The following is a 16,174-nucleotide window of genomic DNA, read 5'->3' on the forward strand; positions in this document are numbered from 1 at the left end:
CGTAGCAATCGATTGGGAACCGCTAAGTCACTATTGTTTTTGTTGGACGTTTCCACAGATATTGATTCCACATCTGCAGAAAATTGATACAGGTAGGTTTATCATTAGTAATGTCAGACACACTTATAGATTACTGCTAAATATTAATTTATGTCAGTATCACTCAAAAATAGATGCAGCAAATATTTTTGTTAATTCCGTTTGATTGCGAATTTCACGAATTCCACGATTGCAGTATAGCAATAGACTGGGAACGAGAACAGTGTCATCCAAGTTTGTTACGAAGTTATTTATGAATTTCATTAAAGTGGGATACTAAATTCTCAGGTGGGATACCAGATTTTGAAATGTTACTATCCAACTGGGACACTGCCCAAAAATGTTAATCTCTGACACTGATAGTTGTCATGCTGGTTAAACGTGGCTAACCAAGCATTATGGTTTCCATGCTGGTTAACTTTGGCTAACCAAGCATTATGGTTTCCATGCTGGTTAACTTTGGCTAACCAAGCATTATGGTTTCCATGCTGGTTAACTTTGGCTAACCAAGCATTATGGTTTCCCTGCTGGTTAACTTTGGCTAACCAAGCATTATGGTTTTCATGCTGGTTAAGCCTGGCTTGGTGGTAGTGTTTTTGGGAGATGTTTTTGTAAAAAGCAAGCTGCCTTTCCTCATGACACTCTTTTGTTTTGTTGGTGTAGACTTGGATTCTTCAATGCACATCTTCTGCTTCAAACTTTGAACAATTCTCAACACTGATTGGCCAATCTCTTCAGCCGAAGCAGTGGTCTTACTCAAGATGCACCAATCAGATTCCTTCACACCCTGTGGGACCTAAATTGAATGAAAACAAATGTTTCCAATTAACATATTCATAACAGATTGTTTAGACAAGGGCAATCAGTATTCAGTGGTAATATCAGAACATTCTGTGCTTCCAGTATCCGGAATTAATTATCTGCTATTTGCACAAACGTTCTTGGTGTTTACATAACAGTGTCTAATAACTGGGTAGTGAAAACCGTAACATATACATAGTGTCGATCTGCTTTCCCACTACTGTCATAACAAACAAATATAAAAACACATCACATATATAAGGAAAAACATTATATACAAGTTATTAATCGAATTCGGACAATACACATAATATTTGTTTACAGGTGAACCCTATGTAAAAACAAAAAGAAGACTATCAAACAAGGGAAATAACTCTACCTCAAATATCTTTTCTGGAACCCCAAACTTTCCCCCTGCAGCTCCTCCTGTGGATCTGATTGGAATAACGATGTGGTCATTCCACACAAACTCTTCTGCCTCGTGAGCGGCCCCAGGTCCCCCTACAAACAAACAGTGATAAATAGGCAGCATAAAACATCTGCAATCTCTTGCTGCCAAACAAACAGGACTAGCCTAGATTGAGCCAGTGATGGACAACAATAAGTTACCAATGTGAAGCATATGCTTAATCTTTTTCTGGCAAATAATAGAACTAACCCATACAGGTATCGAAATAAGTAGTGTGTTGTAATCCATGTACAGGTTAACACAAAATATAGACCTGGGTCCGTACTTATAAAGCTCTTAGAATCCAGATTCGATTTCTAATGACGTCATATGCGTACACTTTGTATGGCGTTGTCATGACGTTAGTGTCTCAGACTCTATTAGAGTCTCCAGTCTAGACTCAAAAAGTTTTATAAGCACCAGACCTGGTCACCCTTATGTTATGACACATTTATTAAAAAAATTACAATACCCATTATTACTGCTTTAAAATCCTCTCACAGACAGACTGATATGTTATTCATTCAAATCACTGTTTTCATTGTACTGATACAAAAGGGACAGGTATTATTAAAAACAACTTTAGTAAACTGATGTGGCCCATGTTTCTAGGTTTAAATAATAAACTTCAACTTGTGTCATGTATTATTCTTATTTTCTTAAAAGCTTTCGTCAAAATACTGTTGATGCAGTTGCAAATAATATACCGGTAGTATGATTTGGAACACAAAAACGTGGCCATATTTCATGACATAAAATTCTCATAACTCCCGTTCCAACTTAACCCATACTTACCAAACATACCTAATCCTTATTTATCCTGCAACCACAGTTTCCATTGACAGAATATAATGACAGATAAAGCAAAGTTATATACGTATAGTAACAGACTATGACTTTTGACATCACATGCATAGATACAATACAAAATCGCTCATTTGACCTCTAGGTCATCATAAAATGTAGCTGAAATAATAGAAATAATAGCTTTTTCCCTTAATTTTTATGGTCTACAGGATAAAGATAATAACTAGTTAACGACGTAGGATATCGGTTTTATCCTGTTCAGGCCGAATGAGAAATTCCACTCGACAAGCCTCACAGAATTTCTCATTCTTACCATCACAGGATAAAGCCAATATCCTACGTCATTAACTAGTTATTCTCTGTTTATCTTACCTTCTATAAGAATACATATGTCAAATGTCCTTCCCACAATAGTTTCCCTCTCACGAACGCTTTCACCACAGAACAATGTCTTCCCAAAAGACACCACTTTAAATGTGCCATCAGAATTCTGATTCCACTGGTTTGGCCGATTCTATAAAACAATTAAAAAATAAAATAAAATAAAGACACATATTCCTAAAACAAGAATTCTGCAGAATTAAAGTCTTGCCTACCATAAAAAAATGAGTGCACTGTGATGAACATCCATAGGTGCAACTATAAACCAAGTTTCAATGACCTAGGATTTATAGTTTGTGAAAATCTGTTCTAAACATTGAACTTTAATGCAAACTTTTGGAAAAGTTATACCTATATCTTACCATTTTACTTCGTAAAGGCTTTACTAAATAAAAGGCATAATTAAATAATGTGGTACAGAAAGAACCAAACAATGTCAGTGTATGCTGCTACAGGTCTCCGAGAACTGAAAATCTGCGTGACCCATTTATCGGTTACGCAGAAATAATCCAGTTCACCCATTTCCTTTTTGCATAACCTGTTATATCCAAGTAAATGGTGATCCAAATTTCGCTCATCAAAAAATAGGTTATGCTAGATTCACGCATTGCTATGAAACGATCATTATGATTGTTCTCACAATTTTCCGAGGCCTGCTCCTATATATAAAGGGACCACTTCTATTAATGCAGGGATGTGAGAGGGGCTGGAACAAAAAAGCTTACTGCTCACATTCTTTCTTCCCAAGTCAAACAAAGGCTTTCAAATAGCATATCATGAGTTGGACAAAACTGGCCAATCGCAGTAAAGCTGACGAAATCCACACAAGGGAATGGTTACTACGCGCGAATACTACTTGCGATTGCGCGATACTACTTTCAATCCAACTCTTGTGCATGGTACGGCAGTCTCCATCAGCCAAAAGGTGCATTTTAAATTTTTTATATTATAGATAAAATGAAAAAGCACATTTACGTGTTTCCGTGTAGCTCTCACATACTTGTTAATGCAAAAGACGAACAGGCTTAAAGCTGCAAACACTATTTCACCACCCTCTCCCCATCCCCCAATCATAATACCTTTTACCAAAACTTGACACCCAATAGCTGATCTCTGTCTTTGTGCTGGGGTATCGTTAAACATCCATCCATCCATTTATTTTATCAAAACACAAACAAGGTAGTGAGATGTTATAAAACAAATGTTCTTTTTTCACCCTTCAATTCTGTCTTTCTTTAAAAAGAAAAGAAAAAGACAAATAATGCCACTACCTGACAATCTTTTTCAGGTAAAATATGCCAGACTCTTGGTTTCTTGTTGTCTTGAGTTTCCTCAAAGAAAATTTGGCTCACTGTTTCTCCAACACCACTGAAACCTCCTGTTACTATGGTGACATTGTCCAGCGTAGCAAGCTCTTTGCCCACACATCTAGAGGGGGAAAAAGCACTGATATTTAAAAAAAAACCAATCACATATTATACTATATTTCGTGACATGAAAACACGTACCTATTTCATTATAACCTGCCTTCAGAAGGAGATAATGTAAAGAGTAGTCTAAAAAATGCATAAAAATTTTAAAGTACGTTTTAAATGTTAAATATTTAGATATATAAATTGTTTTTATTGTGCTTTTGAGCAATTTATACTTCATAATGTACAAACAATTATGCTTTAAAAAATTATTTATGTATTATATAAATAAAGTTTTGTTTTGGACATGTTCTCATGTATACTCCTTGCTCACGATATCGCAACATTTACATTTTTGCGGTTTAGCACGTGCAACGCCCCCTGGTGGCATGTTTATTGTTAGAAATGTGATGACAGACAACACATCGTTATGCCTGTTAACAAATTTGAAGAAATGTCAAAATTTTAGTAAGTATTCATAGTTTTACTGTTTGGTCATAAAATAACAGTGTGTGATTTTACTGACACCCCCATGCTTATAAATAGCCCCAGTACCTAACATACAAGCATACAATTCTGCTCTGACAGCTATCAGACTGTCGTCTGGTTGTTGACAATCAAAACGAGACTATACACGGTCACAGTGTTACTATATTTAGAACAGGCGACCTCTAGAAAAGTATGGAAACATTTAAGGGCCATGACTATATTATTGGCAATTTAAACAAAACACACAACTTTTAATATGTTCTATTCTTGGTTTCACTCGATAAATATTGATTATATAATTGGAATCTTACTAATATGATGAACAATTTAAAAAAATGACCACACTGTCTTGCAGAAGAATAATAATTATTATTACCGACTTTTCCATTGGAAAATATAAATGTTACTACAATTGAAAAATGAAACGTTTTAAGTTGACTTTTCTTTGTTCTTGTGTTGCAGTTTGTTTACTATACATTACTACAAATGTATTTACAAAAAGAGCTATTTTTTTTACCCGTGTGGTCCACCGTATTGTAATATTTGCAATTTACCGCGATATCGTGGTAACCTCCCTTGAATGGAAGCCAGTGCTATGGTGTACTTCCATCAACTGTTTTAATGTTAGAACTGCATTTGTCAACACAATGGCATGGACATGATGCAGATACAGCAAAAATTGCAACCCAAGTATATTTACCTTCATATATGTTAGTGTATTTCTTTATTTCTTCCAAACAGTTAAGTACAAAGTACCGCGTTATCGTGGTACCCCAGTATACCAGTCTCAATGTTGCATACAAACAGTAATAATCTATACACACCATAGCTAAAACATCAGATCTTAACAACATTATCTTCTTAGCTGACAAATATAAGCATGAAGTTGATTTTAAAATACCTTCATGATAACAAAGTTGCTGTTGCACATTGCATTACTGAGATTATTTACCTGCAAACTGCCTCTGAATTTGATTCATAGAACTTGGTCCCACCGGCAATGTAAACACACAGCGTTTCTCCAACACTCCTCTTAATGTGATTCACCTGTTCAAAGATTTTTAAAAATCCAAAATATTAGTGAACCCCACAAAAAAAACCCCTCAGTTTAATGGTTAAAAAACTGTTTCCAAACCAGCAAGTGCCCAACTCAGTGAGTAAAAAGTTAAGACTACTACATCAATTTTTCTTCAACTAACTTACTCCTCTCTTCCCCATTAAGGTCAATTAATCTTCTTATTTGATCACAATTTCTGAAATGTGTTACTTAGCAAATGTTGTTTTACATTTCCTTTATGAATTTATGACAATTTACAACTTGATGTTATTTTTCACAGAATTTATCAGTGTTTTACACAAATATACTATATTCTTTATAGTAAGTTGAACTGTATTTTCTTCATTACTGTTAATCGGGATTTCTTGAAAAAATATTTTATCCAGATTGGCTAAAGTCATAATTTTTTTAATAATATTTCATGAAAATACTAAAAATTTCCAAATATTGGATTAAAAAAAAGAAAAATACTGTATTTTGAGTCTTGAATTATTCTGTGCATGAATGAGTGAATGTTTAACAACATCCAAAGATGAACACCACACTGGCTACTGGTTGTCTTAAGGTTATTAACTGATGGACAACATTAATACACAGTGGACTGTCTAAACTCGATTCAAGGGAAACTGAAGAAAATGTTAAAGTTTGTTTTGTTTCCCCGACACCACTAGAGCACATTGATTAATTAATCATTGGATGTTAAACATTTGGTAATTCTGACTCGTAATCAACGGAGGAAACTTGCTACATTTTTCCTAGCAAGGGATCTTTTATATGCACATACTATGACCTTTGAACAGGTGTGGTACACTGGTTGGAACGAGAAAAAAGGTAACTGAAGAAATGCACTGGTATTCATAGAAAGAAAGAAATGTTTTATTTAACGATGCACTCAACACATTTTATTTACGGTTATATGGCGTCAGACATATGGTTAAGGACCACACAGATTTTGAGAAGAAACCCGCTGTCGCCACTACATGGGCTACTCTTTCCGATTAGCAGCAAGGGATCTTTTATTTGCGCTTCCCACAGGCAGGATAGCACAAACCATGGCCTTTGTTGAACCAGTTATGGATCACTGGTCGGTGCAAGTGGTTTACACCTACCCATTGAGCCTTGTGGAGCACTCACTCAGGGTTTGGAGTCGGTATCTGAATTAAAAATCCCATGCCTCGACTGGGATCCGAACCCAGTACCTACCAGCCTGTAGACCGATGGCCTAACCACGACGTTACCGAGGCCGGTGGTATTCATAGAGTGCCAGATAAAAACAGATGTCATCCAAACTATTGTCACTGAACAGCACTTTGAGATCATGCTCTTAAACACCGAAACTAATTACACAGATGTCCAACTTTTTAAAAGTTGGTAAATAAACTAAAACCAGTGATGGAAATGACATTGGATAAATGAAATTACAGAACATTTTACAGAGTTTAAAAAATAGAGGGTTATTGTAATTTGTTTTGTAATTTTTATCAAGGAACAGTTTTCGGGATAGTGCCAACATACAGAATTCCAGAGAATTTTCTTCTCGGTAAACACACAGTGTACAGAGAAATGTTAAACAATAATATTACAGACAAGTATTTTAGAATTTATTACAGAAAGGAAAAAGACAAAAAAGAAAGATTCTGGCTCAAGTGAAAAAAATTTCCAGTGACAACCCTGGACATACTCACTGCATGTGTTAATTTGACCTCGTTGACCTCATCCTGAAAACAATCTTTTCCTGCCGGGTCGAGAGCCCGGTGTATTTTGGATAGCAGTGTCTGGCGGTAGTTTGTCTGATTTACGTCCTAGAAAAATGTCATAAGAGTTCAGTTACAACATACTAAAACTTTCTAATATTCACCACAATTACCAATACATGGAAGAAATATAGATCAAAGTATTTAGAATGTATCGGTCTCCGCTAAGCATGCATTTCACGATCTGTAGCATTCAACAAACTTTGTATGTCCTTACTGATTAGACTCTAGAGCAGTAATTTCCTGTTTGTAAAACAAAATTTAAACAAGATTTTAAAATAATGACAGGAATCTTGAATACTTACCCTTTTCAGTGACACTTAGCCTCACCCCTCACATTAATACAAAATTTGTGTTGCCAGTAAAATTCAGTTTGTGACAGTAAAAATCATCATTAATGTCTGCAAATGGTCCAACCCTACATAGTTATCCCCTAAGTTGCCTGCTGGTAAAATATTAAATACATTACCGTATTAACTGCTGGTAAAATATTAAATACATTACCATATTAACTGCAGGTAAAATATTAAACACATTACTGTATTAACAAGCACTCAACAGTGGTAGTCCATACTTCAAATGTACTTGTTCCTATAAGCATGCTCATCCAGCCAGGCATACAGAAGTCTTCAAATTTCACAGGGATCACCCGCTTTCGGTGCTCACAGTAGAATACCTGAAGAAAGACAATATTAACATAGTTAACGGAACATACCTCAAATTCAGTCGAATACATCCATCAATGTCACAGTCCAATATATACAATCTTCTGCGTCAAAATGTCAAATATACTTATGTATATCTTCTGTGTCAAACTGTCAAATATACTTATGTATATCTTCCGAGTCAAACTGTCAAATACTAATGTATAACTTTCAGTGTCAAACCCAGTCATTCCCAGTCTGAAGCTTGACGCGGTAAGACGTGTTTGTTTCGCTTGTGCACACTACACGTGCTTTCGTGTGCTCAACTTGGGGATCCTTCATTTCGTTGTTTTTGTCAACTGATTGAACGCTGGAACACTTCTCGTTTTGACAGCCTGCACCACCAGGTTGGATTCTTTTTTAGCGAGATTCCTTGCCTCCACATCATTTCTCCGGCTGAGTATGTTGACTGGTTTTTTCGTGACTTGTATGAAGGCATTCTGCAGAATGCCACGGTTGTTCGCAGCAGCACTGAAAGATTGACCGCCCCACTCTAAGAAGAAATAGGAAGCGGGGTCGGCCCCTACTACTCTTTTTTAGACTTTACTTTGCTTTATAGTGATACCATCTCGTATCCTCCGGAGTCGGGCCCGTCCGCACCACTATACCAACCCATGACGACTGGACTATACCCTAGTCTGATACTCTCTCTCGTTCAGACAGATCCGGCTTCTCAAGATCTGTATTTTTTGCACAGCACTACACCTTCAACCTCTAATGACTGTCAATCTAGGGGTTTTCTTGACGGGATGCAACCCATCTCGTCCCTATAAGCTGTGCACCCAAACAGCCTTAACGAGGCCACTCACATGGATATATCGATCGGACTTTAAACTTTTAGATCTGCGTTGAAAATTTTATGTCGAAATTACTTCTTTCTTTTTTTTAATATTATTAAATAATCCAATCCTCTCTTCTTTCTCTCATTTAATTTTGGACTGTCCTTCTAAAATGCTCCAAATTATATAAATATTCGGCTGAGCAGTCAATTCTTTTTCTTTTTGTTTATTTATTCTATTAACATTTTTACTAATTGCTATTTTCAAAATTCTGCCCATTTTCAACTCTAACCCCCCCCCCCCCCCAATCCATCTTATCGGAGGTCGGACTCAGGACGGGTGTGTTCCAAACCCTAATGGTATATGGGCATGTTAAACTAGTTATCATCATCATCAAACCCAATCCAATATACAAAACCTTCAGTGTCAAACCCAGTCCAATACACAACACCTTCAGTGTCACAGTCCAAATACATAAAACCTCCAGTGTCAAACCCAGTCCAATACATAAAACCTTGTGTCAAACCCAGTCCAATACACAAAACCTTCAGTGTCACAGTCCAAATACATAAAACCTCCAGTGTCAAACCCAGTCCAATACATAAAACCTTGTGTCAAACCCAGTCCAATACACAAAACCTTCAGTGTCACAGTCCAAATACATAAAACCTCCAGTGTCAAACCCAGTCCAATACATAAAACCTTGTGTCAAACCCAGTCCAATACACAACACCTTCAGTGTCACAGTCCAAATACATAAAACCTCCAGTGTCAAACCCAGTCCAATACATAAAACCTTGTGTCAAACCCAGTCCAATACACAACACCTTCAGTGTCACAGTCCAAATACATAAAACCTCCAGTGTCAAACCCAGTCCAATACATAAAACCTTGTGTCAAACCCAGTCCAATACACAAAACCTTCAGTGTCACAGTCCAAATACATAAAACCTCCAGTGTCAAACCCAGTCCAATACATAAAACCTTGTGTCAAACCCAGTCCAATACACAACACCTTCAGTGTCACAGTCCAAATACATAAAACCTCCAGTGTCAAACCCAGTCCAATACATAAAACCTTGTGTCAAACCCAGTCCAATACACAAAACCTTCAGTGTCACAGTCCAAATACATAAAACCTCCAGTGTCAAACCCAGTCCAATACATAAAACCTTGTGTCAAACCCAGTCCAATACACAACACCTTCAGTGTCACAGTCCAAATACATAAAACCTCCAGTGTCAAACCCAGTCCAATACATAAAACCTTGTGTCAAACCCAGTCCAATACACAAAACCTTCAGTGTCACAGTCCAAATACATAAAACCTCCAGTGTCAAATCCAGTCCAATACATAAAACCTTCAGTGCCAAACCCTGTCCAATACACAAAACCTTCAGTGTCAAACCCAGACCAATACACAAAACTTTCAGTGTCAAACCCAGTCCAATACACAAAACCTTCAGTGTCAAACCCAGTCTAATACACAAAACTTTCAGTGTCAAACCCAGTCCAATACACAAAACCTCCAGTGTCAAACCCAGTCCAATACACAAAACCTTCAGTGTCAAACCCAGACCACTACACAAAACCTTCAGTGTCAAACCCAGTCCAATACACAAAACTTTCAGTGTCAAACCCAGTCCAATACACAAAACCTTCAGTGTCAAACCCAGTCCAATACATAAAACCTTCAGTGTCAAACCCAATCCAATACACAAAACCTTTAGTGTCAAACTCAGTCCAATACATAAAACCTTCAGTGTCAAACCCAGTCCAATACCCAAAACCTTCAGTGTCAAACTCAGTCCAAAATATAAAACTTTCAATGTCAAACAGTTCAAATACATAAAACCTTCAGTGTCAAACCCAGTCCGATTATCAAACCTTCAGTGTCAAACACAGTCCAATATATACAACCTTCAAACAGAGTCCAATAGGTAACATTGAGTACAAGGAAAAAACATGTAAGGTATACCTGTTGCTGGCAAGTCTTGGAACGTGAGAATGCTTGTGAAAGAATCACAATGACTAAACCAGCCTGGTCAGCCATTTCTTGAAACTGTTGTTGACAACAGTGGCCTTGATCTGAACAGACTGAGTTGTTGTTTGGCTCCACACTGGTGTCCTGGCTGTCGGGCACTAAATAATGTACAAGATGCAATATTTATTACTGTGGACCCATATAAACACTTATTATCTATATGGTTCAACATAACCGAGTTAATAATCATTATATGAAGCACACGTGTAATAATAAGTGTAATGACGTAATTTTGGGAAGCGACGTCATAACATGACGTTGCTTCTCCAATCCTAGCTCAGACTGTGCATTTGAAATATGATGTCATTTCGTCATCTCCATCTAGTTGTGGCTGAAACATTTTTAGTTGAGTCTTGTTATTCATAAAAAAAACTACAACAATAATATGAATAATAAAGAAATTATTATACTCGCATGTGAATCGTACTGATTTTACGAAAATCTTGTCAGGATTCATGTACTACCCTTGCTTTCACTCGGGCAATACAAAAATCCGACACTCATTTTGTATAATCAGTATGACACACAAGCTCGTATAATAATCTCTATATAATACACACTATATTTAACATATATATTGAATAGAGTATCAGGGTTTAAGCTGTCATTCAAGAAGATTGTAAAATGCAAATTACAGTTGAATTTGGCAAATATATTTATTTATTTAATTTATCAAAAAGCTAATTAAAAATCAAAGTTAAAGTTTGTTTTGTTTAACGACACCACTAGAATACACTGATTAATTAATCATCGGCTATTAGATGTCAAACATTTGGTAATTCTGACACATAGTCATCAGAGGAAACCCGCTACATTTTTCTTAATACAGCAAAAGATCTTTTATATGCATTTTCCCAGAGACAGGAACGCACATACCATGGCCTTTGACCAGTTGTGATGCACTGGTTGGAAATTAAAAATCAAATAAATACAAGTCTTAATAGAACCTTAATTTTCTTATAGTTTGATAATCTAACTGAAATTTGAATTTGGCTCAGATTTTTTGACCAATATTATAATGAAATATGGGCAACCACATAATCAACAAAAACATTCCGATAAAAACCACAGACTATAGAATAACACTAAGATTAACATTAAAAGATTAGCAAACTAGTGACATACACAGGTCGTGATCACAGACTACAGAATAACACTAAGATTAACATTAAAAGATGAGTAAACTAGTGACATACGCAGGTCCTGACTACGTGATGGGTAATCGGGACAGTCATCTTCTTTCTGTAAGGAACTCCATACACTGAATCCTTCACCTTCCAACCAGGTGCCAAAATCTTGAACCTTAAAAAACAACATTCAATACATGAGCACGAAGTATTGGATATACTAGTATGTGTATTAAATAAAAAAGAAATTAACTAAAAATTAAATTTGGAATATATATTTGACAATAAATCATCAAATTATCCTATTTTCAATGATAGGGCTTAGCTCTGCCATTCGCCAATTAAACTTAAAATTAAAATTTTGAGGTGCACCCAACTTTTGTGAACACCATAAGTCGTGTGATTGGTGATAGATGTGAGTGTGTTGGTTGTAAAAAAAAAGAAGAAGTTTCATCTAGGCAAATAATGTATGCAGTTTTATTTCATCTAGTACCAATGTCTCAAGTAACCTTGTGCTTGAAACATGTATGAGGTACCTGTAAAAAAACAAAAAAACGATACCCGTTATTTCAGAAATGAGCAGCTTGACCCCCAATTTTTTCTGATTCACTTTAAGGGTGAGGGGTGGTAGTATTTATATCCGTGGCGTTTATGTCAATTGATATGCTGCAGGTAGGAGTTTTAACCACATGTTACTATTGTCGTCTATGGGATTTGATTTGGTAATATACACCATTTAGCATTTTTGAGATAATTTGGCGAAATGCTCTGATCACTCAGAACTACCACGGAATGAGCATATTTAATAAGATGTTACTTGGTTGTAATTTAATTGGCTAAAACAAACAGAATTTGATAAAATATTTTCAAATAAAAAATCTTTGTGTTTCTCCCATTTAAACCTTACAATGAATATAGCAATATATTACAGAATTCAATTATAACTATGTTATATAGCAAGACTTACAAAATCTGCCTGACTTGGGTGAACACATATCAGGATTTTTTTCTTACTGTCGTCATCATCAGAGGAATCCACACTCATCACTCCGTCAGGAAGTTTACCTGCAAATGTCCTCATCAAAGTTTTCTGTAAACAAAATTCAAATTAACAATTAAAAAAAATTAAAAAAATTATTGCCCCAGATATTTATATATTAATAATGTCAGGGTAAACAATTAACACTTTGTTCATCAGTAAGCAATATTTGATGGTTACTGACACTGCCAAAGTCATCGCCTTTTCAAGCCAACAGTTATACATGCTAGTGCACTTCATAAATATACCTGCCAAATTTTTTCAAATAGCCTTCTATTTAAGATAATGAACACCCTCAGGAAATATCATAAAAGTCTCAAATAACCATTGTGTATCCATATTATCACCAGTGAAGATTATTAACATTTTATTAGCCAATTATATGATTATAACTGTGACCTTCATTATAGAGAAAGTGAAGAAGAAACCCACTGCTGTCACACATGTGTTTTCTTCCAATTTAACAGTAAGGGAAGTTTTACACTTCCCCACAAATAGTGTGTAGACTTTTAAAAATTAATACATGACTGTATAAAATATAGAAATGCCTTTTCAAATCTTTCCTTGATTATTACCAGTTGGCTTATATCTGTAGCATTTAAGTAACACAATGGTCCGATTTGAAGTTATTTGTTATTTTTAATACTAATTGACAACAACTGTAATGTGGTAGGCTGGTACTTACATAACAGTAAATTAAAGCGTGCTCTGACTTAACAGTTGAAAAAAAAACAACAAGGAGACGATACTAATCCAGAAAATTACCGACCTCTGACTTTATTGAGCTGTTTTGGGAAATTACTTACCTCGGTTATAAACCTTAGGCTTACAAAATATATTGAAGAAAATAAAATTCTTAATCAGGTGCACGCGGGATTTCGAAAAGGTTATTCAACAGTAGACAATATGTTTGTGTTACATAGAATAATTGATATTTTAAAATCGTCAAAGAAAATATTTTTTTGTTGTTTTATTGATTTTAGAAAAGCATTTGATAATGTTTGGCGAATTGGACTCTGGCAAAAATTGATCACTTATGGAATAACTGGTAAAATAATGACATTAATTATAAATATGTATAGTAATATTAAATCATGTATTGCTCATAATAATACAATATCTGGATTTTTCCCATGTGAAAAAGGTGTTAGACAAGGTGAAAATTTGTCGCCATTATTATTTTCTTTGTTTTTGAATGACTTAGAGACCTGGTTACAATATAATAATTGTCAAGGAATTACGGTAATGGATGTGCGATCTGATGTAGTGCTCCAAAATGGTTTAAAGTTATTGTTGTTATTGTATGCAGATGATACAGTTCTTTTTTCTGATAATGATATTGATTTACAATATATATTGAATTGTTTTCAAAAATATTGTGAAGACTGACATTTAGAGGTTAATTACAAAAAGACTAAAGTATTAATTTTTGGTTCAGGATATACAAAACAAAAGAAATTTCAATTTAATATTAATAATATTGTTATTGACATAGTTGATAGTTATATGTACCTTGGAATTAAGTTCAATAAAAATAGAAAGTATACCCAAGCTATAAAACATTTAAGTCAACAGGCTTCTAAAGCAACTTTTTCCTTATTCAGAAAATCTAGAAATATCAGTTTGCCATTAGATTGCATTTTTAAAGCTTATGATCATATGATTATACCAATTATGACATATGGTTCTGAAATTTGGGGATATAGTAATATTGATATTCTTGAACGCTTACAAAGTAATTTTATTAAAATTTGTTTTAAATTAAAGAAAAACACTCCTAATTATATGTTGTATGGAGAAACAGGTAAAATGCCGATTCGTTTACAAATATATAAAAGGATAATATCATATTGGTGTAAAATTATTTTGGATAAGGATAATAAATTAATCTCTATTTTATATAAGAATTTATTATATAAATATTGTAACGGATATATGTCTCCTTGGTTAGATAATGTTAAACGTATTTTAGATAATTGTGGGATGAGTTTTGTGTGGCAACAACAAGGTTTCTCAAGTAAGGGATGGTTGATATCTTTAACAGAAACAAGACTTAAAGATCAATTTCGCCAAGAATGGAATAGTAATAAGTTAAATACCTCAAAAGGTAAAAATTATAATTGTATTAAACCGGAATTTAATCAAGAATTTTACATATTTCTGCCAAAAACTGTATCACTTCCGTTGCTTAAATTTCGAACTGGTAACCACTTATTACCTGTAGAACGAGGTCGTTAGAGTAACATCCCTTACTTGGAAAGATATTGTACATTATGCCAGAATGAGTGTGTAGGAGATGAATATCATGCTTTGTTTGAATGTCCTGCATTTTTGACAGAAAGAAAATTATTTCTAAAAAAAGAAATTATAACACGACCAAACTTCTATAAGTTTTCTATGTTGTTGCAAGAGAAACGGCTGTCAAGATTACGAAAACTTAGTAAATTTGTTAGTCTTATAATGACAAAATTTAGAGATCAACAGTAATTAAGTTTATTATTTGTAGCAGTATATATTATATGTATGTACAGTATGTTATACATGTATATTGCCACCATCCACCTTGGCACATGTACCACCGTTGGTGGTCTTTATGTGAATAAAGAAGTTAAAGTTGATAACTCAAACATTTTGTGGTCAACCTATATTGATTTTTTGCATGATTGTAACCAAGTCATTGTACTTTCTAAACATAGCAGTCATGTTTTTTTTCAATGTTGTAGTATTTTTTATAGAATTTATTCTGATATAGAAATTGCATTGGAATGCATGGAAAAGTGAATGGTGTTGTGCAATTGTTACACCTCCCCAAATGAGCTGTACGCTAACTCTAGGTTAAAGATGGTACCGGGGTGTGAACACAGCACCTATGAGTCTTAAATCGAATGGCGTATCCACTATATTGCATTTTTCATGGGATTTTACATTACTTACTCTCCTTGACAGAGACGGTATTCTGTTAACAGCATCGGACTTCAGCCGCCTCAGACACAATGCTATGTCCTGGGCTACCTTTTGCACATAGCGTTTCTCCCAGCAGTTTATGTCATTAGCTTTGGAAGAATTTCCTTCGACAATTTCTAAAAAGAAAAATATATACTATGATTGATCCAATGAACTTGGCCCCAATAAAGAATTGAAAAAGTAAGTGACTGCTCTTTTCCCAGTAGAATGGAGAGAATTTTCTCCACCTCAGTGGATCCATTCAACTGACTGGGTTTTTCTCGTTCCAACCAGCGCATCACAACTGGTCAAAGGCTGTGGTATGTGCTTTCCCGTCTGTGGGAAAATGCA

The 16,174-nt window shown here is 35.0% G+C and overlaps 1 protein-coding gene across 2 annotated transcripts in view; it reads right to left on the bottom strand.

Moving 5' to 3' along the window:
- Positions 1-236: 236 nt before the first annotated feature.
- Positions 237-16,174, bottom strand: part of LOC121384084 — a 31,312-nt gene continuing 15,374 nt past the window's right edge. Inside the window, exons 9-19 of one of the 2 annotated variants that reach the window (XM_041514311.1) lie at positions 15,815-15,960; positions 12,809-12,931; positions 11,911-12,016; positions 10,649-10,812; positions 7,763-7,864; positions 7,120-7,236; positions 5,330-5,424; positions 3,748-3,904; positions 2,468-2,609; positions 1,220-1,341; positions 237-835 (exon numbers count right to left, since the gene is read on the bottom strand). In XM_041514311.1, coding sequence (XP_041370245.1) covers positions 581-835; positions 1,220-1,341; positions 2,468-2,609; positions 3,748-3,904; positions 5,330-5,424; positions 7,120-7,236; positions 7,763-7,864; positions 10,649-10,812; positions 11,911-12,016; positions 12,809-12,931; positions 15,815-15,960 — 1,529 coding nt within the window. In that variant the 3' untranslated portion in view covers positions 237-580. Of the gene's footprint in view, positions 836-1,219; positions 1,342-2,467; positions 2,610-3,747; positions 3,905-5,329; positions 5,425-7,119; positions 7,237-7,747; positions 7,865-10,648; positions 10,813-11,910; positions 12,017-12,808; positions 12,932-15,814; positions 15,961-16,174 lie in introns of both variants that reach the window. The other variant, XM_041514310.1, reaches the window with a different exon arrangement.

This window comes from Gigantopelta aegis, chromosome 10, assembly GCF_016097555.1.
Source record: "Gigantopelta aegis isolate Gae_Host chromosome 10, Gae_host_genome, whole genome shotgun sequence".
NCBI classification, from domain to species: Eukaryota; Metazoa; Mollusca; class Gastropoda; order Neomphalida; family Peltospiridae; genus Gigantopelta; species Gigantopelta aegis.